This window comes from Photinus pyralis, unplaced genomic scaffold (genome assembly GCF_008802855.1).
Source record: "Photinus pyralis isolate 1611_PpyrPB1 unplaced genomic scaffold, Ppyr1.3 Ppyr1.4_LG5, whole genome shotgun sequence".
Taxonomy (NCBI): domain Eukaryota; kingdom Metazoa; phylum Arthropoda; class Insecta; order Coleoptera; family Lampyridae; genus Photinus; species Photinus pyralis.
The window spans coordinates 4017513-4040909 of NW_022170596.1; the positions used below are offsets into that span (position 1 = coordinate 4017513).

Genomic DNA, 23397 nt, shown 5'->3' on the forward strand with positions numbered 1-23397 from the left:
CACATCAATATCATTTTAGAAATTTGCAATGCTAAAATTCAAATTCTCTCCTTTGATATTATAAGTAGAACTTTTATCATCATAAATCATAATCCCGATGATGAATGGACTGTGACTTGCACTTGTTAGAATTTTAAATGTAGACCTCTCCCTATATATGGACTGATTTCTTTAGAACGGCATAATGTAAACGCCATTATTCCGCGCCTTTTGTTCTCGAAACGTATAAACATGAGTGGCTGGTAAATTGGGAAGCATTAAATAATCATCAGCCTTAATAGAATATGGGAAAGATACTATAAATCTCGTTAATTGAATTATACGCAACACAATCGCGGAGTGAAGTACAAGTAACGAAGGAGGAAATGAATTGCTTTGACGAATGAGCAACGCCGTTTGTTACCATTTTGTATATAAATACATCTAGTATCATGCGAGAAATGTTTAATGTCACGATTCATTAATCTTTTTATAAGCAGGACAACGTAGCCGTCAGAGCAAAACATTACCCACGGAATTTGATTGAAAAAGTTGTTACAATGTTTAAAATAGATAGACATGTTTAGCTGATTTTTTTCTTGTTTAAAGGTAAATTGTTTGACGTATTTGGTTGGGTGTGCTGTAACGTGGTCAAGGACGCGGAGTAAACGGGGCACAAAATAAATCGGGAAACAAAGAACAAATAGCCCTAACCACGGCTGCGGCTGTTCACGGAGAGACTAGGCGGGTAAGAGATAAAATTTAAAGCGCCACTAATTTTTATTTTCCGTGTTAGGGATCTGTGCTTCAAAATTAGAAAGTAGCCCTCTGGTGGTCGAGGAAGCTAAGGCTAAAAAGAAGGGGAGAACTAGGACATACCAATTAAAGGAAGCATAACATATTATTTAATTTCGCCTGGAACTTTAAATATAACAAAATTGTAACCCAATAAATGATAATAAAGGCAAACTGTTTGCGTTAGGTTTTTTTTTGAGGGAAAACAATGATCTAGGGGAGGAAAAGGGATGGGGGTTAGGTAGGAACTACTATTGTATAACGGATAACACTCAACGAAAATATATATAATTACCAGACTACTTAAAATACTGGTTTACTGCTTATTGCGAGATCACACATTACATAATGGCAGTGATGTTACCTTTCTTGATTTTTAATTTATTTATTTTTTATTTTTTTATATATGGAGAATGATTGGAGGCGAAACAAGAGGGGAAATATAACAAACAATTTGTGACAATACCAAATACTTGCAGTTTATATGGCTGGGCCCAGCAGGCGACGTTAAGGGTAACGTTATATAGAGCAGGGAACGGTAAAGAACAAGGGGAAAATAGGGTGAAGAATAGAGGAACGAAACTTAAGCGGTAGGGGAAGTACCGAATAGAAAAGGAACAATTAATTAGGGAAACTGAAACGAGGGGTAAACGGCGTCTTCTTGTCTTCGGAGCCGGCTGATGGTGTCGTCTAGGGGCTGCTCACATTGAAGGTAGTAGGTAGACACCAGTACATTAAATTACAAAAAAGAAGGCCCTAAAAGGGGAACGAAAAATAGCAACATGCAAAACGACAAGCAAACAAGCCTTAAGGAAGAGTCATCCGGTGTGCGACGAACTACAGGGATTTAATGACAATTAGACGATGAAACGGAAGCGCACACCGAAGGATTGTAAAATTAATCGTAGAACAATACTGCGTGATTTAAGAAATCCCTAAATCGTATTTAAACTTTTTGCCGGTTGCTACGTTTCATGCAGAATTTTATTATCCCCCGTATAAATAAGAGAGGCGCGCTCATTTGCTTAATAAACTTTTATTGTAACTAACCACTTCAGGTAAAAACGCAATGAAACATTCTGTACTTTTGACCACAACGCTTTCGTAGTCAAAAATTTATTTATACGTGTTCACTCTGATTTTGAATTTGAATGCAACAAAAGGAAAATATCAGAGACTTACTATAACTAGACTGCGCGTAACGTATCGAATGTGTTGTCGACACAGTATGCAACACACAATGCACTGCGGGGCAAACCGCAGAGATACATGTATAAAGAAATAAGCTGTCATTTTTGATGTTCCGTCTATTAATCATTCTTTTGATTAGCTGTCGAGAATAAACTATGGTTAAATCGTGCGTAGCCTTTAAATGTACCAACAGGAACTCTAAATCTGTTTCATTTCACAGGTAAGTACGTATAAGTTTTCTTTGAAAACGCGCCACGAAATAATATGTTCAAACGCAAACTAAGATACTTGCACGCGAAAAGGTACACAATAACTGATCTGGAATATATTCTGTATTTAACACTAACGTATAAGCAAAATGCCCTAAATCCCCACTCTAATAATTATTTAGGTATTTTATGTAACTTTAAATAATATGCAGATTTCCGACGGATAACAATTTAATGGCCCAATGGATCAGAGCAATTGGCAGAGAAAAGTTTACTCCTACTAAACACAGTGTCATTTGCGGGGAACATTTTAAAGAAGCCGATTTTCTAAGAAAAGTACCAAAGAAAGTGTTAAAGAATGATGCCATACCGAGCGTTTTTGACTTTCCCGTTCAATTAAAAGTTGAATCTCCAAAACAACACAGAACTATTATTCCACATCCTTTACCAGCAAGGTAACGACCGCAATTCCTATTATTTGCTTTTAAATGAAACTACAGATGTTCATTTAAACATTTCAGAACATTACTTCTTAAAAATACTCAATCGGACGATTGCGACGCCGACCCTATCCCCGATACGGAAGAACCCTCTACTTCTAGTTCTTCCCGTACGTCTTTGAAAAGGTAAATATATTTTTCTAACTGAAATAAACCATATTCATGTGTCATTTATTTAGGAAACTTTATTTTGGAGATTATTCTGAGGAAGACTTGCAATGTCCCAAAAAAGCAAAAATGATGTGGAAATTAGCTTAAAGACAAATTGACAAAAAAAATAGACAACTAAAGATATTACGTATAAAAAACTTTCGACTTCACAAAAAAATCGCATCTTTGGAGAATTTGGTTGGCCATTTAAAAAAACAAAATAAAATATCCGAAGAATGTGAAATTGTATTGAATGTAAGTAAGTTTAGCATGATTGTATGATTCTGTTGTTGCCAGTTGTTGCAGCATTAACTAATAATTTTAACGCAAGAATGGTCATTCGCTCTTTCCTTGCTTATAATAATTTTGTCTATGGCAGGTAGATACGTAGATATATGCACGTGCTTTCCAGAAGGGTGTTTATTTTAATTTTTAAGGTTTTTATTTTTTGAGAATTGTTTATTTTCCAGAAATGGGAGCATCTGTTATAATCTAGGTATAAGCACAGATTACCTTGCTAAGGTAATCTGTGGTATAAGTAATATTTTATTTTTGTAATTTTGTTTTATTATTTCCATTAGGAAAGTCTCGGTGGGATGCAAAAGAAAATGCTTCTTCATCAAACTCGAACACCCGATAGAAAATATGCACCTGACATTCGCAGCTTTGCGTTGACATTACATTTTTATTCAAGCAGTGCATACAATTATGTGAGGAAAACATTTAATAATTGTTTACCACACCCCTCCATGCTGCGAGAACGTATTTCTGCCCCGCACTGTACTGTTGGTTGCCTATCCTATCTTGACAACAGGCGTTTATAGTAAAATCTACGTTACGCGCAGTCTAGTTATATCAAGTCTCTGGAAAATATTAATTCACGAAACTACGCCATGTCATATTTAGTTTTACTCGTGATGGAAAATTTAAAAGCACACCCGACAATAATTTCGTTGATTTGGCGGCACACTTTTCATTTGTAATTCAGCAATTCAACTGTTACATCTTTCGTATACCTTGATTGTGTTGAAACATTCAGTTGAAAGTAAATGTTACGCGATCTCAAATGCTGCGCACGTTCGTCTTGAAAGTTCAGCGAAGAATATTTCTCTCCCACCCAATTTGTCGTAGTCCAAAAACCGAAGCAGACCCAACGCAAACCAAGCTTCGAGAACGTAGGACGTAGGGTCGTCCCTCATGCTTCCGTCAGAACGATCTTTAGAATCTAAATTGGGATCCATCTTGTATGCTCAAAATGGGGTTTCAAACTTTTTCCAAATTTGATAAATCTTCCCCATGAAATTTCATAGGGAAGGTATATTTATCAAATTTGGAAGAAAATCTTTAGAATCGGTAACACGTGGTGTTTTCAATCTTATCTGCTTACACACTTGCTTCTTATCTGAAAGCGCTTCATTTCATCGCATTTTAATTCCGTTCTTTTTCACTATGAAGCGATACACGTATAAAACTTCCAATACTGGAAAATTTATAAATTCAAAACTAAATCTTTCTAAGCCTAAAGACCACCTGTTACACACAGAACACCATGCGTGTTAAACCTATCACCAGATTCAAATGTAGTTGGGCTGGAGAAATCACCTACTGATTGTGGTTGGACCACTAGCCCTCCAGTTACCATGATACAGACCCCAGTTCGTCATCACTGCTACAATTGCTTTCTTGCAAGTGGAAAAAAAGAGCACTCTGGAGTCTGTGACTTTTTGTATAAAGGTCTGGGAAACCTTTTATAGGCTCCCCCGCTCAGTTCTCTAGCGGGGCGTGTGTGCAACTCTCTTCCGCCTTCCGTCCCACTAAGACCCTATCCTATCTCTACTTTAAGGTAGGTGACGTCGAGGGCTCGAAAATAGGTCTCCAGGTGGTAGCCTCTCCTGGCTATCCCTTCTGAAGATCACTTCCGTCAACAGCTTTTGTACGCCGTTCCGGTGTACTCGACATAATGGGAACCACCGTTTCCGTTGTTAGCGGTTCTCTCATATCTCCTGCCGTGCGCCCATCAGTCCGTCAACGTCCCACTTCCCTCCTCTCGCTTTCGCCGTGATCCCAACTAGCGGCAACCCGGAAATCACCATGGCATCGTCCCGGTGTACCGTACGGTATGCGCAACATCCTTTCTGAGGGTCACCACACCCCACTTCGTCTTCTCACTCCATACCTTCGCCGATGCTAGCACTCTCCGCTTGGATGCCTTAGCGCCGCCCCACGATGATCGCCTGGCCGAGCACCTCTATCGTGGCGCCCATACCTTGCTTCCTGCCCGTCATCACCGCCGTTTGTTTTCGTCTGGGACTAGTTTCAATTTCCGACGATCGAACCACGTTGCGATGGTTTCAATTGTCCGTCGTGGGTTAGTAATCGCCAAGTGTTTAGGTCTGTGTCTCACGATCACTGCGGGGTCGTCCGCGACCGCTTTAACGCCTTCGCCGTAATCCATTCTAAAATAAGCACCTCGTTGTACACACCACATTCCACAGTAGCGGCCCGAGGAACTCCAGCACTCGCGTCGAACGTAAACGGTTCACGCGATGGTTTGGTGGCTACCATCTGCCTCCCGCTCAGGTAGTTTTTAAATAGGCGCACTAGCTACCACTGTACACACAACTGCTTCAAAGCGGCTACTATTAAAGATGCCACCAAGCATACATCTCTAGTCCTCCTCGTACCACGGTTTGAATCCCGCACTTCTCCCAACGCGTCCTCGGTAGACCTTTCTCTCCGGAATCCATATTGGTACGGTGACAGCTTATCCCCCATTTGTTCCGTTATTCTCTCTTCCTTAATGACCCTTTCTGCAATTCTGCCCGAGAAGTATTGGTCTGTACTTCCCAGTTGGCTTAGGTATTATCATGACAAGATTCGCCTTTTTCCACCTCCCGGGGTAAACTCCAATCTCCAGGGCCCTGTTGATGATCTGAGTCCAAATCCATGGAGGCGACTGTGCAACCCTCTTGACGATAACCGATAACATTGGCAAGGACCTTATTTACGGTGACTGGAGCTATGTGGGTATCTCCCCTCTCAACTACCAGCCGAATTCCCGAGTGTGTCGAAAACAGACTCCTAGCCGCATACCCGTACGCCTCGTCGGTAAGCCACCGTAGAGGGCTTTGCTTTTTTAACTTTTTCACGAAGATTTAGCAACCCCAAACGTCGCGGTCCAATTCATCTCACAGCCGCCTCCACACCTCTCTTTTGCTTTCGCTGCCTCGTCCTCTCGTTCTAGAGGTGGTCGTACACATCGGAGACGGATCCCCCACTCCTCCGGCGATGCTGGAGCTGCCTTAGTACCCTGATGCACGCACGTATTTCTCCAATATCTTTTTATTTCACCAGTAGACAGTGGGTGGCCGACCCGTCTTCTTCTTGGGCATCACCTCGTCGCAGATGCTTGTTCCAAAACTCCTTTGTCCCAATCTCGTTGCGGTAACGATTCGCCCAACCTCTCTTCTAGTAGCTCCACGTTAAGCATAATATTGGAGTTTCATCCCCTCGCTTATACTCGAACTACTATCCGGAAGCACCACTCGCACGCTATATACCGGTGCTCACTCAAGGTCTCCACCTCATTGACCTTACACTCGCCCACTACGTCCACCAATGCGTTAGAGATCAGGTCGATGAACGAGTTTAGCGGTCTCCTTTCAAATGTAGGAAATTTCCCGTCGATCAGCAGTACGAGCTCCTTCCCATACGCCCATTCTTGTATTATTATGCCCCTGCAGTTTAATGCTCTCTAACCCTACGCTGGGGACGCGCCGTTAAAGTTTCCCGCGGCCATGCAGCTGCTTTTTTCACAGTTTACAATTACAGTCCGAAGAAAATTCTGAATTATTGTTCACTTAGAGTAAATATAGGTGAGAAATCTGGAGCAATATCTGCAATATACAAAAATTAACAATCCGAGGAAGTAACTCTTGAATTTGAATAATTTACATCTGACCTTAATTTAATACTATATTCTCAAAGTAGCCAACTCAATTATATTTAAAAGAAACTCCACACCTTTCCCATTTGTGAAAAATAACATTCCGAAGTCTCTTACATAAAGTAAATGAAATTTTTTGCTAATTAGGGGGACCTTCTCCAATCCAGAAGGTCCTGGATGTCATGGATACGGTAACTTTAGACTGAAGTAAATAACTGTAGCTGTAACTACAAAAAAGGCAACAATAAATTATGAAACCGATCACATTTTTAGACGAAACCTACATCCATCTACCTTATGGAGTGCTTGCTTGCAAAAGATGAACCTGGTGTATATAAAACTAAGTAAGTCTGGAGTATATATTATGAGGGTGGCAAACTTGAGTACCATTATGGGTCCGAACACCTTACTAACGAAATAGATATCTTACTCGGAAGTTTGATGTTTTTATGGACTTTCATAAAAACAATACAAAGTGGATTGTTGCCGATAAGTACCTACCTAGTTGATGGATTAGGGTCTTGTATCGTTAAAAAGATTTGTAACTGCAGTCAAAGTTTAAAAAGAAAGGGTAGTGTGCTACAATGTCATTAGTTCTAAACTGTGACCATGAACCTAAGCATTTGCATCTTTTGGAATTCATAGTGTAAGGAGGGTCGTGTAAATAAAAATCGGCAAATTTTGAGCAATTTAGTGTTTAATAATAAAGCGACGCAGAAAAATATCAGAAAATTCATCTTTTGCACCCATGTGAGAGAGGTGGATAGACATGCGACACCGATGCTTGAACGTCGCTCAACAACACGAACACTACAACGCAGAGAATCGACTCCTCTTTCTTTACGAAGTCGCTGGCGGAGTGAAACATCTCAGTGCCTTTTTAACAAGTGGTGTCTGCATAAGTCTCATCTAAATTGGTCAAGTTGCGCCTCTATTTAATAATAATAATAATAATAATAATAATGTCTTTATTCAACAAGCTAAATAAAAATAATTGTAAACACAACATACAAAACAATAAAATTAAAAAAACTCATATGCTTGTTGAACCCCAAGGCGAAGTTCAGGTTGGTCACAAGTAACCTCCTGCTCTTCCACTTAACCTTGTTTCAATATATATATTTTTATAGATCACCACTTCTAAGTATATGTACCAATTGACTTTTTTCCCTTAATACATTAAAATGCTCTCCTTAGTTTGTGTTGCATTTTTCTGTCTCAGTACTAAGACCAACTATCGTACCAAATGTTTGAAAAATAGTCTCTTGAATGTCTTGTGATCCAAAGTGCTACATTTTAGAACAGACGGAACAGACTTATAAACATATGCGACGTAATAAACAAATGACCGACGAAAAGATGATAGAGAGTGACGAGGTATTGACAATAAACCGCGGTGCCTTAAATTTAAATGATGTACATCTGTTCTAAATTGAATTAGGCCATATAGGTAAGGTGGAGATTGCGTAATAATTATTTTCCGAAAAAAGCATGCCGCATGCAACAGCCGTCGATCGCTCATTTTCAACCAACCCACATCTTTCAACTTATGTGAAATATGCTCCCGCTTTTTGATACCGAAGATAAGCCGTAAACATGAATTTTGTACTTTCTGGATTCGCTTAATATCCACACTATCAATACAAGGACCATAAACAGTATCACAGTATGTGAAATGAGAAAGTACCAAAGAATTACAGAGCATCGCCTTTGTTTTTTGCCCTAATATTTGCCGATTACTGTAAATAATTTTTAAGTTGTAATAAGCCTTTCTAATGCACTCATTAACATGCTGTTTAAATTTTAGGTTAGTATCTAGTTTAAGCCCTAAGTTACGCGACACGTCTGAGCACTGTAAGTTCACATCGTCAATTTTGATATTTAAAGATTTCAGCGCTTTTTCACGCTCTTTCGCTCTACCAAAAACCATAAGCTTTGATTTGCTAGGATTTACTAGCAAGGAATGCTTACTACTCGTGCCAATTATCGATTTTAGATCTTTATTCACCTTTTCGCTTGCATCTTTCCCACTAGAAGCATTAAAAACGTATGAAATTTGCGTGTCATCTGCAAACATGTGACATTGGCAAAATTTTAATGACCGGTGAAAACTAGATGTGTAAATTATGAATAAGAGTGGACCCAATATAGAACCTTGAGGTACTCCTGAAGAGATGGGCAATTGACTTGAGCGTAGGTCATTTAAATGGACAATTTGTGACCTATTTGAGATAAACATCGACACCAGGTTGATAGATGCAGCGGTAAAACCAACATATTTCAATATTGATAGCAAAATTTTATGATCTATCGTGTCAAATGCTTTGCTGTAATCCAACAGAATTAACAAATATATTTCATTACGTTCAATTGCAGTACAAATTTGATTAGTCACCAACTGCAATAAGGTTGCACAGCTGAAGCCTGAACGGAATCCAGATTGAGTGTCCGGAAGTATGTTATTTAAGGAAAGATACTGCTTTATCTCACTCAATGATTAGACACAAAGGATGGAAGACTGTCAAACACGTTTGTTTTTAAATATCTGGGAAGTTGTTCTGTGCAAAATTAGGCACCTGGTCTTTATTGAACTACTCGTAGAACATAGTGTCCGCCACTGTGTTTCTTTTGGATTAAAATGCACGTAAATATGATCTGAATACAAACCTATAAATTATTATTGTACGTTACTCGAAAATAGAACACTAGTCTGGATAAACCCACACCTGAACACACTTTCTCATCCCTTCATTTTTCGACGTCCGAAGAGCTCACCTAAAAACACTAATTTATTTACAGTAGGTAAAATAAAATATGGGAGCTTAGCACAACGTACAGATAATCATAAATATTGTATCTCGCTGGATTTCCATTTTTTTTCAGGATTTTACAAATAAACCAATTCATAAAATACGCACCATCTGTTTGTCAGATACGTTTCAATTTTAAGTCCTCATTACAGAAATAAACAGCATGGGACAATATAAAAGCTAGCTAGTACTACGCAAACAAACTTTTATAGCCTTTTAATCCTAAAAAATGCCAATTAAACGGGTCCATTGTATGTTCGGCTAACAACTTTTACTAAAGTTTCCCTCGTAGAAGATATTTACATTATTTAATGGCTTTTTTATGAGGACGTTGAACAAAACTTTAATTATTCTTCAGAAATAAGAAATTATATAGAATGAAATTAAAAAGGAAGAGAAACGGAAAATTCCGGCATTTATGCCCCGTTGGGTTATAAAAGGAGCGGATTATGTATAAATGAGATTCTATCATTTATTGTTTGTATTAATTAGAGAGCACCTTTTAACAAAAACAACGGGGCAATAAATTCGTTTACTAACGAAAGTATTAAAAATGCTTTCTGCGACATGTTAATCAATGCAAATGGGATGAAGCCCTGGATAGGACAAGTATGAAACTAACCAACCCCATGATTAAGACGCCATTTTGTTACAATTTAGCGTAGTAAAAGAGTAGATTTCGGAAACACCTCGCCAACGGTACAGTGAACAAAGTTTTGCGAACTAGTACAAGAAAGTATTCACATATTCATAAGAAATACAGGATACAAACAAGAAAGTATTCACATATTCATAAGAAATACAGGATACAATCATTGACCGTACCATGAGCGGACCGTGATCTGACCGTGACGTAACCGATAATGTGAATCCGTCCTTAACGCACGCCTCTAAATCACATCCGTTCTTACCATGGCAGCGGGTCTCACTAACGTAGCGGTTCCTTTTAGCCGAAACGAAAATTGCACTAGAAACAAATGATGATGCTTTGCTATTGGTTTAAAATAGACCCCAGGGCCCAGACTCCAAAGTTGCGTCGGTTCCCTTATCAGTTTTATATAAATAGCTGAACGTACTTGGATTGGGGGAGATGCGTAGTGTCTGTGAAAGTGCACATCTCGTTCGTTTGAATTTAATAGTCGCACTTCGTCCGCGTGTTTATAGTTACAAAAGCCGAATTAATTAAAATTGAATAATTAGCGGTCGACTTATTACAGTTACAGTCGGTAAGCGATTTAATTGTAAAACGTGGAAGTTTCTTGATTTTCAAATTCTAAACGATATGTGAAGCGAAAATGCATTAATTAACAATTGGCTAATGAGTGCAATTGAGTAGTTTACTAAAACCACAAATGGCAAATAATACGGGACGGAGAGGGAATTTTTCGTAAATTTTTTGCGTTGTTATCCCATTAAAATATGCGGAAGAATAAATTCTAAAGGTCAAATGCAGTCAAGGTTTCAGTGATATTCCACCAAACAAATATCCATTAGGTCACGTTTTTATTTTGCCCATTGGAGTTAAGCGAGCTTTATTACATTCGGAGCTCCATTTCCGGCAAATGGTATCGTTTTACGTGATAAAAAGGGGTAATGTAAGATTTCATATCAGACACTGCGAGTTGGGTTCCTTTGACAAGGAGATAAGCAAATTTCTGCTCCCTCGGCATTTTGTGTAGACCACCTTCGATTTGGAGAGCCAGTGCAAATTAACGATTGTTTTTCGGTCATGAAACATACGATTTAAGTCAGTTTTAGTGTAGAACGAGGGGATAAGCTTTGCACAAAATTATTGAATCTAGTTTGAGCCGTGGTGCTAGTAAAATTCTGGTTTTGAGAGTCAACCAGGAACGTTAAAGTCTCCTTTTGGCATTCGGAGAGTCAATACGAGAGCTTAGCGTTTCGGTCAGTAAGAATGTTAATTTTTGGGAGCTTTTACAGCCCCAGTAGTTCAATCCAGTGTTTGGGATTAACCGAACTTTAAAAGAAGAAAGATATAGTTCTAAGCAACAGTTATTGTCCGTAGTAGGTGGGTACTTAAGGATGTATGAAACAAATAAGCCAAATGGCATATCCTGTTAAAATTAAAACAAATAAACCATTAGTGCATAATTTGACGATAAACGAGAAACATTGAATCTAAATTTGTCAGTTAGTGAGATAAATTCTATGCCATTATGTAACAGATTATAGATAAATGTAAAACTAAGTCCCTTATATCTAGTAAAAAGTGGAAATAACTGAAGCCCTATTCTATAGAATGTCTTACAAGGGGTGAGTACATTGCCCCCTGGCCCCTTGATATAAAAAACGAGACTGATTATGACCCTTTTTCAAAAATCCATTATGATTGATTAGCAAAAAAATCCTGAAAAACCCCAAACCTCTCTAATGCTTACCGTGCACCATGCATGCAAATTAAGTCTTGCTTAAAGTCAAGTCGACCTAGATCTCAAGCAACGATTATTAAGACAATCGTTCCTATAACATTTAAATTATGCTTAACCTAAAGCGACACTTAATTTTGACGGTGCAATTGGCCATTAATCACTCAATTCAAACTGAATATAATCCAAACATTATATTGAATGTAACCTAGTAGAGATAACGATTCCCACAATGTTTTGGCGCTTAGCTACAATACAAAATCTCGCCTTAATTGGGTGCTTTGGATTGAAATAAATGCCTGTCTTGAGAACTCTGTAGAGAGATCTTTGTCATTAGTTACATGGTTTTAGTACAAAGTTTAACTTTTTATACACTCTCGTTCAGTTATGTGGAAAGTAGTAAATTGCTTTGCTGGGCGGGCCGATTGATTGTGGGTAAACTAACACCTTCCAGGGATAGGTATAACTGTAACCTTCCACGTTACTACATCCAACTGTGGCTGATATCTAACTCATCTGTAGGCTCGCATTTTGCGCACAAGCAACCAGTTCTCTACCCGAAGTGTCGGGCTCTGCATACAAATACCCTTCAGTTTTAAATCTCTAACGGCAGGTTGCAGGATAACGAATTATAATCAAAATCCTACATTATTTGCTAAATCTGAGTTTAAACAAGAATTTTTTGACATTTGATTGGCTGCCTACTGCAACAAGCCAATCAAATGTCAATACCGGATTAAACAATAATCCTGGATTATTTTTTTTGCAACTGGCCGTATGCGTTATAACTAGCGATGTTCTAGTTTGACCATATTCCTTTGCCATAAAATTTATCCTCCAAAGCCATCTAGCTTTGTACGTAGGTTTCACAAAAGGGATTTATTGCACTAAAGATGAGTCACAACTAGCTTTGTTATTGAAATGCCAAGGTTTCTCTCAGTCGTGTTCTTTTTTCACTTTCGGATAATTTTTAGATTGTCATTCCGTTGGCCTTAAATAAACGGAAACCGCTTAAATGTTATTTATACGCTGTTGTAATGTGAGGTTTTATTTAATAATCGCCGTCTTCGATCCCCGATATGATTGTTTAACTAGATCCTGCGGCATATTAGTCATAGCAGGGGTATTTCAGGATTCTATTGTTTTAGTATAAAAGGTATGGGCGGTTACTGCATGCTTTCAGAAAATAATATGTACCTACCACTGGAAACCACGATGTGGTTCTATTGATGTAGGATAAAGGATAATTTCGTAAGTAGGTAACTGCAGAGCTATTGTTACGTGAAGTTTGTACTTACAGAAAAATGGTAAGGCCACATCTGGGGGCTATCTTTGGCCGGCCGACTTGTTTAATCGAGGTGGAAAATGGATCACTATTTTCCTCGTAGATTCCTTGCGGTCTACATGAAAACTTTCGAAACCCTGTATTATTTATGTAACCAGCTAAACAATATGGTAGTAACTAGCATTCAACTTTCCCATCCGCTTGAAACCTTTAAAAACCTACAAACACCAAAGATAACTTTATCGCAGATAAAATAAGGCTACTACGAAAATGCCTAAAAAATGCTTTAAAATATTAAAAGCTAAAGTAGACTCCTAACTTAATTAAAAAGTTAATTAGAAATTTTTATTCGCAGTTCGGGTTAAAATTTGAAAGAGTAAAGTCGCATGAATTTAAAACTTTCATCCTGGAGGAATCACGATGTGATTGTTCATTTCAGTAGGTAAAAGGATAATTTAATTAAAATATATATCTACTGCCTTTCAACTATATTAGTTTAAACGCGTTAATTAAAATCGATCTCGCAAGCTAACATCGCTGTGTAAAGAAATAAAGGTGCGACGGGAAATTATTAGGGAAAACTGGAAAATTACGGACAAAGACAAAGTGATGGAAGGTTATTGCAGTTGCGCTTTTCTTTATTGACTTTACGTGTCAAACTAAGAAAAGTTTTTTGCTTTCTTCGAGCGAGTAGATTACTTTTGAGGTTCTACCGCATAAGTTTCCTTTATCGCAATTTATCTGTTCCCAATTTGCAAGTTTTGCAGAGAGATAACATCTAGTCTTCCAATACATGAGGTCGTAGCTTTTTGCAATCCACCGCGCGAGACATTTAATACATCTGAGAGGATTTCTGCAACTGTAAACGTTGACAAACGCATATGTCGACAAAAACGTTATCAACAAGTGCCATCTGAGAGGAAAGGCAATTTTAGACGCTTTTGCACCGTCTGCAACATTTACATTGCTATTCGTCCACATTTCAAATGCTAACGTTACCAATCAATAATTTACTTGAGGCCAAATATTAGCTAAACGAAATGGTCTTTGCTTAATTGAAGGCCATTATTCCAGTCATTCGAGACGGCGGTTTATGGAGAATGAAATTGACCGGCCCTCTGTCTTACAAATAATTGTTCACGCAAGTTGTAACACAGCATGCCCGTTTCAGAGTAGACAATTTTACCTTTTAATTCTTTGTCTCTCTCCAGACACCAGATTCAGTAATAATCACCGACTGCCGCACGTGGTGAATGCAGCAAATAACGGCCTGTAAAATCATTGCACAGTAGATTTTCGTTCCGATTATGTCCTTCGCCTTTGTAATGTACTTAAAGGCATATAACTGCTTTTAGGGTTTTACACGTATATTGTTCCGATTTGTCGTAGCTAACATACATAGACAAATATTCACGCACAGAATATAGAACCACCACACAATAACTTACGGCTTACCTTTTTGGACCGCACAACGTAAACGCTCTCTTGGCTTAACGCGCATTTTCCCTCGGATTATTCTCAATTGCCCTATGATTTCCTACCAGCAACCAAATTCCACTACTTTAAATTTTCAAAAGTACGTCCATCGATCATGTGAATATTTTCGTTCTCAACTAATGAACAGATATTCGAGTCTGTTGTAATGCCTTTTGGATTAAGCAATGCCCCTCTACTTTGTCTGGTTTACTCATTTTGAGAAGATTAAATTCAATGGAAATGGAAATTTTTTAAAATGCCACCTTGTATTAATTAGGTAAATTAGTTCTTATTGAGGTTAGAACATTGTATATATCCAACTATTAGAGTGTTAATGCTCTTCTTCAAGAACGTTAAAGAAGTGAACCATTTTCGACCACAGTATATAGGAATGAATGTGCCATACGGATACGTATTTGCAATACAGCACGAAGAACACAGCATTTTCTTTATTAATCCTGAACTTCATAATTCAAGAGTGGTTCCAACGTCACACCGGGTATATTAAACGCACGTAATCGCGTGTTCAGTTCATTGAAAAATGTAATAAAATAGACCGATCGAGAAGTTAAAGGTAATAAAGTTTCCGAAGTGTTTATTAAATTCAACTTAAAATAGATACAATCACCAAACAAATAAAACTTTTGTATCTCACTTACTAAACATGAAGTTCGAAAGCGCTGTTCAAACTTAAGCGATTATCTGTATAGATACGAAGTTTCCTCAAATTTTGATTACAATTTCGTGAAGCGCACAAACGAAACATTTTGTAATTACATCAAATGTTACGGGTTTTACTTTTCGTTGCGGTTGGCCTCCCAATTACATTCCTTTATCAAAGTTCTGAAGATAATTAAATCACTATTAGAGCGCAGATGGTGGTGGAAATTAATGGTTTCATTGTACTATACGCCATCGATACTCCCGAACCGTAATTTGAAGTTTGGAATTAATGCCCATAGAACTCATTTACGTTTGTAATGAAGAGATCTGATCTCTATTTTAACGCAGGTAACATGTAATGGTATCCAAGCATATGTATAAGGTATAAGGTAACTTGTAGTATTGAAATATGCCTTGTTGCAGGCTCTATTTAAACTTTGCCAATAGTTTTTTTTAGAAAGTAGTGGTCACCCCGCATTTGGTTTCGTCCTTGATTAAAATAAACCGATACAACGAAATATCGAAGGATCCTCAGTATTATCATCACTTTTAACGACAATTTATTTTAATATTACATAATACATTTTATTGTTAACAAAAGTGCATAAAATTCATGTCTTGGTCATTCATTGAGATAACGCTCTTAATCTTGTTCCCAACGATATCAGTGCAAAAATAACGATTTTGACACATTTTGATCAAAATCCATGTGGTTGCCAGATCAAACTCATGTTTTGATTATTGAGATAATGCTCTTGGTTTTTTTCCCGATCTTGGTGCATAAATAACGATTTTGCCATGTTTTGATCAAAATCCATGTGATCGCCAGAAATAGATCCAATTCATGTTTTGGTCATTGAGATAATGCTTTTGGTCTTTTTCCCAACGATCTTGGTGATAAATAACGATTTTGACATGTTAATTTTGATCAAAATCCATGTGGTCGCCAAAAATAGATCAAATTCATGTTTTGGTCATTGATATAATGCTCTTGGTTTTTTTCCCCACTATCTTGGTGCATAAATATCGATTTTGACACATTTTGATCAAAATCCATGTGACCTCAGAAAAATAATTTAACATTTTTGAATCACACACATGCTGATATCAAATGTACACGTGATGTACTCTTTCAGCATCAAGATAATGCGTTTGAAAACTTTTAATTCACTTGAGTCAAAATTAGGCGTATTTTTGACGCACCTTTGTTCCCTTTTGTGTACCATACTGGGCTTCTAAGTGAGTTCCACGGTAATATACTTTTCGTATCCTATCGGTTGATGAATACGAGATATACAGAGTGCTCCACATCAGCACACATCGCGCATAAATGTGTGAGTGCGGCTTCAAAACGTACCTCATAAATAACGGGAGAATTGTTGACTGTATATAAAATGCTAAAAAATGAGCCCTTACACCTCCAAGATTCTTTTGTGGTAAAACCAACGCCCTGAAGTAATCCCACAAAGCCGAAGGTGATGAGATAATTAAATACTTGGACGTCAACATCAACAAGTACGGTAAATACCTAGCTGACCATCCTTTCGTGACGTCAGCCTTAACGCCGTGGAAGGAATGGTGAAGTGTACAACAGATCTACCATCATGTGTTTCCATATCGTTGAAATTACATGCTAATTTTCTCGTTGTGTCGCACATACTGCGAAACAATGCAGCAGAATGAGTATGGGAATACCAAATCAATCTTCAAAGTGGCGGTTTGTTCAGAAAATACGTTGACAATTTAAAAGAAAATGAAACATTAGTGCAACGGATGGCCCTACGCGTGCGTCGATGAGGCGCGTATGCGGTACCTATCGGATCACATGGAGCAAGACTCTATCGTTCCAAGATTTAAGTAAACGCCCGTCTTCGGTACTTTTTCTTTTCTCACTTCATTTATGGGAAAGTTGTGAGAGCGTGATAACATGACGAAGACCAGCATCGTGTTCAACCCAAAAGAAATTTCTTCAAGATATTTATCAACCCCTGATCGCCGCCATCATCGTAAATGATGGCACCCTAAAATTAATTAGACCCTTCCTAAGAACGATGCGGGCCTTCCCAGAGCAACAATCTCGTACTGGCTGCGTACACAACGCCTCACGCCCAGCTGAAGCTCTACGAGAAGCTTGGTGATTCAGGCTTTTGGTTCAGTTTTGTGTCTGTTGTATTCTTTAATATTATCCACTTTTTGGATTTTCCTCTTCGATTCTCGAAATTTTTAAATATACAAGGTTCTTCAGATTCTTAGTATTTCTTTAAATCCTTGCGAAATTTGAGACTCTTGTGATGCTTCACCTTCTTCCATTTTTTAATTCTTCCTATTCTGTTAGTGTGTAACTTAGCATTTGTCGTGTACAACCAGTCCAGACATTAATATTTCCCTTCCTGTAACAAATGTGGTATTCGTCAGCCACACCCTCGATATGGATTCATTGGTGATAGATCCAACACCGTGAAATGTGGTGTCACAAAGACGAAGGTGATGCAGTGATTAGATACTTGGAGACTCTGGCTGAAATGTAGAGGGTGAGTCAACGATTGCGCGGAGTAACTTAATGCCTTGAAGATAAGATTTTTCGATAGAGTGCTTTTGTATTATGATATGGTTAAATATTCCCCACATTTTAAAAATATTTGGAATTATACAGGGTGCGCCCACAAAGTAGGACGCCCAAATGGTACATTTTTTTAAAATAGAACCCTCTGTATTTGAATGCATTTTTGAATTCTACGTGTAATTGTACGTCTTTTTAAATATATGGTTAATATCCGAAATATCTTGGTTTTCCTGGTTTTTATATTCTAATCTTAAATAAGTTATATGTAATTTACATAATCATTTTTCTAATAATTTAATTAAGTCTATAAAAACTGAAGAATAAATTTGATAGTAAAAACATAAATATCTTGGTTTTTTTACTTTATATATTTTATTCTGAAATAAGTTCTAGTTTACATAATAACGAGGTGAATATGAAAAAAAAAATGAAACTATAATATCACTGACTGGATGACATTACGACTTAAATTAAATTTCATTTCAATGTTTTTACTTATTCTCCAGTTTTTGGACTTAAAATAAATTGTTTGAAAAATAAATTAATCGATATGATTCTCGTTTTGGCCGAGATAGTTAAAAATTGCCTTTTTTTTGCATAGCCACCTCACTATTATGTAAATTACATATAACTTATTTAAGATTAGAGTATAAAACCCAGGAAAACCAAGATATTTCGAAAACTATCAGAGATAGGTATAGAACATTACTATCAAAAGTTGAAGGTTTTTGGAGGAACTAAATAATGCCAGAAAAATATACAGGGTGGTCCATTTAAAAAAGGAAGGTTTTTTTAAAATGAAGTTTTGCAACTTTGGACCTACCAAAAAACACCCTGTAAGCTATATTTTTAATATTTCATAGTAGATGTATTTATTTGACTTTTACTTAACCCAGGACAAAAGATATAAAACCTGGAATCAAAATCTAAGTAATAATTTTGATAATATATACTGACGCTTGCAAATGCCCAATTTTTCTTAAAAATCGAATTATCTTTAACACTACTAGCTTTTCGGATATTAACCATATAATAAAAAAAGACGTACAATTACACGGGGTTCTATTTAAAAAAATACTTTGTGGGCGCAGCCTGTATAATTCCAAATATTTTTAAAATGTGGAGAATATTCAACCATATCATAATACAAAAGCACTCTATCGAAAAATCTTATCTTCGCGGCATTAAGTTACTCCGCGCAATCGTTGACTCTACATGGATTTTCCATATTTCGGAGAGATTGCAAGGAATTCGGTTGCAAGAAATTTAGAAAAATTGCGTGGATTGCGGGAGGATTTTGCGAGAGTCAGGGCGGGAATTGAACAAAACGTGGGTGATTTCTTTAGTATTAACCTAACCTTATACCATGTTTCTACATAACATAAAATACTGAAAATACATATTGTTCAAATGTAAACAAATATTCTTTTTAGGCTATCATCATAAAAACCTTGATTTTGTGGTTACCTTTGCGGCCATAAAGTTTCACTTTATTGTACGCTTCTGTCAAACTTTACTTTATTGTACACGTCTGTCAAACGGCACTTATTTGAAACTGATGTGTGAGAAACAGTAATCTGTTTGATACAAAGCGTCTATCTGGTCTAGCCCCATCAAGGATTCGGCCATCCATGTGCGTTTTTTTCTTTTTCGGACTTGCAGGAATGTTTCACACTATTCTGCATAATGTTCACATTTAAAATTATAGTTTGACGTTTCAATCTTTGCTGCTTGCAGAACTTTTTGAAGTGTAGAACCAAAACATGAGAAAGATGTTATTGCTTACATTAAGTATTATACGAAGAATCACCAGCAATTAACCGAGAACACAAGTAGCTACCTATACCTACCATCAAAGTAGGTAATCAGGTTTCTAATAATTGTACAGCATGTTAACTATAAGGTCTTGGAAGCCACAGTTACGAAGGACGTACTGCATTTGACATTATTAAAATCTTGTGCAACGAAGGAAGTTGCGATTGTACTTTTACTCTCAAACGCCTGCTCTTAGATCATATATGACTTAGGGTCGCAACGCTTGCAGCTTCCAAAATTTCATTTGGGATATCTGAACTGTCGCTATCACCCATTTTGATACGTACAAAACACACGCAAAGATGTTAATTATAATTACATACGACAGCAAATGCTTTGTTTTTAATTGTCAAAGATAACTATGATTTTCAGAACAAATATGTTTATGAGCAAATTTTTGATTTCTTTTTTGATGATCGCCTAAAAAATGTTGTGTGCACCTTGGCCAAAAGTGATTTGTTAGGCCTCATCTGAATTGCGGCCTCGGCTACCGCCTCGGCCACAAACAACAGCTTCGGCCAAAAAAGATCACTTTTACGGCCTTGGTACACAAATAACGATTTATGTACGACTGCTTGATAATGCGGTGATTACAGTCGCAATTAGTGGCCATAATTTGCAATATTATGGCCTAGTCCATAATGATAAAGTAAAACGGCCGCCTGTCAATGTGACAGTCGTACTTAGGTGTCAATCTAAGCTAAATTCAAGTATTTTAGAAATACTTGACAAATGCCTGACATCTGTTGTCAATGATACCTATATATAGATTTTATCGTTTATTGAATTCCATGAAATTTTCATTTTTAAGGGTTGTTGCAGTCGTACATAAAGCTTTGTATAATATATTGCGTAAATAAATAGGCTTTATGGGGACCCGCCTTGTATATTTGTGCCTCGCTAGCAAGCTCGCTCGGCTAAATAAACGGCTCGTCCATAAAGACCCAGTTTATGTACTTGATATATCAATAGCTATTATGTGATGTGAGCAAAATCCATAATACGCGGGTAAAGTAGTTCTATTTTCATTCTATCACATTCTTTCAATTCATAAGGCTCATTTCTCAAAAGTTAAAGAGGCCCTTAAAATACATACCTACTCCTTATTTATTTCCCGGATGTCGTCAATTTGAGGCACATGACAAAAAAATTCATAAATAATTGAATTTGCAATTGAATTTGGTTGCTAGGTTGATTCTGTTAGTGGTATTAAAAATGGCACAGGGTCGCAGAAACGCAAGGCTCTATCTTTAAAAGGAGCTGAGATACACTGCAGTCTCGACCAAAATAGGTACACACGCTACACGTATCCTGCTTTTGAACACTGGCCACTTGCATTTGATCATATCGCGTGCAAAACATGTGTAACTGTAACGTACATTCGCAATAACATAAGGCAAAAAGATTTCGGTGAAATTTGACACTCGCATTTATTCCGAAATCATATCGATCATGCATGAAACTAAGTACCTACTCATTAACGCTATCAAAATTTAAAAAAAATTACCATTGTTTAATCCCTTGAAGAGAAATTACCCACTTGTTGCAAACTACAAAATTACTTTAGGAGTCACAACATATGCGGTTAATTGCCATAAAATATTAATTATACATTAAAATCTTGCAATTACCACGGCATTAAGTTATTAGCGATGAACACAAGTAGGTACTCTTAAAACGTGCTGACTAACAAGTGCTAGTAAGGAAGAAGGAAGTAAAGTAGCATGTGCATTTCAACTCGCACCAATAAGAATTCGCCACGAACTAAATAAGATGTAATTGAAAGTTACAGTGGCCCTCAAACAAATTATACATGAGAAAATCAAAATGTTACACCACATTGTTATGGCCTGGGGATCAACGCGTCAAAGTTATCATGATCCTCAAAGCCGTGTTTGCTCGTATGTCTTAAAATTTATGGTAATAATATTTTTTCATCCGAGTTAATATTTGATCTATATTCCTATCTTATGGTAAACGCCTTATTTATTCAACGTAATCTTAGATTGAAGTTCGATTGGCTTTGATATTGCAACAAAAGCAGTATTTCAATTCAACTCGGGGTTTCCATTCAATTCAGCGCGGCGTTAGCGCGTGTAGGTTTTATACAAAAAAAAGGCAAACAAGAAAGTTGTAGAAAGAAAATAGAACAAAAACTGATAAACTGGCGTAAATTTGGTTTCCATAAAATAACGGATGCAACCCTAAAATAAATTAAAAGAAATTTATTGTACTTCTGAGAAACTCGAAGGAGAAAGCACTTTCTCAACTGCCATACAATAAATTACAAACCTATAAAAATAGGGCGACACTACCGATAAGCAAAACATTCCATTTTTTGCTTCCGCTTTACGCTAATGATGTTATATTGATTCGGGTTTATCTTTACTTCGCCAAGAAAACAGTAGATCACCTATTTGTTGCAAGAGTAGATTACAATAGAATTACGCCGCGTATTTCCCGAAAGTGGAAGCCCAACGATAGGGGGATTAAATAGGTTGAAAAGTTTAAATCGTAATTACAGGATTTTTAGAGGCAAACCACTATAAATTTCCTCTCCATATATAGAACGCCTCTATTCCTCGGGGAAGTGTTGTTTAGATCGATCTCGGGCAATATTTCCAGCATCACCCCTTTTTCGTCTCAACGTCGTTTTGTTTCCTTTCGTTTGCTGCCGATATGTTCCTTTATCGTTACATTGCGCAAATCTACTAATCCTTTATTTGATCAGAACTGTTCACGAGGGCCCGACTTTCGAGACACTAAAATCTATGGTCTCATTTTAACCCGATGGATTGATAAAGAAACACTTTTGGTGTGAGACTGACAAGCGATGTGGGCGATCGAGTTCAAGCGGTTCAAGAGGATTTTTTTTCTTTTATAAGAGGGCACTTTAATGTGTCAATAAATATTGCAGTTCCTTAAGCTTTAATTTGATATATTCTCGCCCCCAAGAATTTCTAGTGACGGAGGCGGTGCTCAAATTGTCTTACCCTACAATTAGATTAGAGATAATTGTGGAAGATGAAGGGTTTAAAACATTCATTCAGTCCTGTATTGGCAGAACAGGTGATTAGTGACGACTAGTTTTACGTGCTTAAAAACGTAAAATAAGGATGAGAGCATTCCTTCCTATCAGGAATGCAAGGTTGCAGAAAAACCAAACGCATGGGATATTGATGAACGATCTAACTCGCGTGTAATTCGTAGGGTACAGCAAATCCAATTTGCTCTTCGAAAGAAAAAGGTTCACTGAATTACTAGGTGCCATTTAGAAATAACAAAAACCATAGGTAGGGATTAATCCGGAGAAGATTTGGGAGAAATTAGGTTTTCGCCTACCATTTACCATTCCAGCCTCCTTAAAAAATTCGTGAGGGTGAAAGACTCTGTTTTTCGCCCATAGATTCGAATCATAGGTCGTTCAAGTTCGAACTACCAGCAAAATCACAAAAAAATACCAAGTGTTATTTCGGGTAACCTTTTTAAACGAGAAAAATCATAAAACCATTAAACAAATCAATTAAACGATGTTAGTGGTATCCAAGCCAAAAGGGATTATTGTGCAAGTAGGAAAAAAACTTAACGTCGAATAAACGCATTCCTCACATTAATTAAGACAGCCAGA

At 37.2% G+C, this 23397-nt stretch overlaps 2 protein-coding genes across 8 annotated transcripts in view; one reads left to right on the forward strand and one right to left on the reverse strand.

Moving 5' to 3' along the window:
* LOC116170852 (inactive dipeptidyl peptidase 10-like) overlaps nucleotides 1–23397 on the reverse strand; it is a 226028-nt gene that overhangs the window by 107833 nt on the left and 94798 nt on the right. The gene's annotated exons all lie outside the window — the stretch shown is intronic.
* On the forward strand, nucleotides 1963–3670 carry LOC116170855 (THAP domain-containing protein 1-like). 5 transcript variants are annotated; one of them, XR_004145334.1, is made up of 5 exons: nucleotides 1963–2185; nucleotides 2387–2629; nucleotides 2696–2800; nucleotides 2854–3346; nucleotides 3406–3670. XR_004145334.1 is itself a non-coding variant. In XM_031487387.1 (4 exons), exons 1-4 carry the CDS (start codon nucleotides 2230–2232, stop codon nucleotides 2930–2932), a joined length of 465 nt encoding a protein of 154 aa, XP_031343247.1. In that variant the 5' UTR covers nucleotides 1963–2229; the 3' UTR covers nucleotides 2933–3670. The 5 variants fall into 5 exon arrangements, 2 of the variants coding, with proteins under 2 accessions (XP_031343247.1, XP_031343245.1); XR_004145333.1 differs by having other exon boundaries at nucleotides 2854–3079; nucleotides 3295–3670; XR_004145335.1 differs by having other exon boundaries at nucleotides 2854–3079.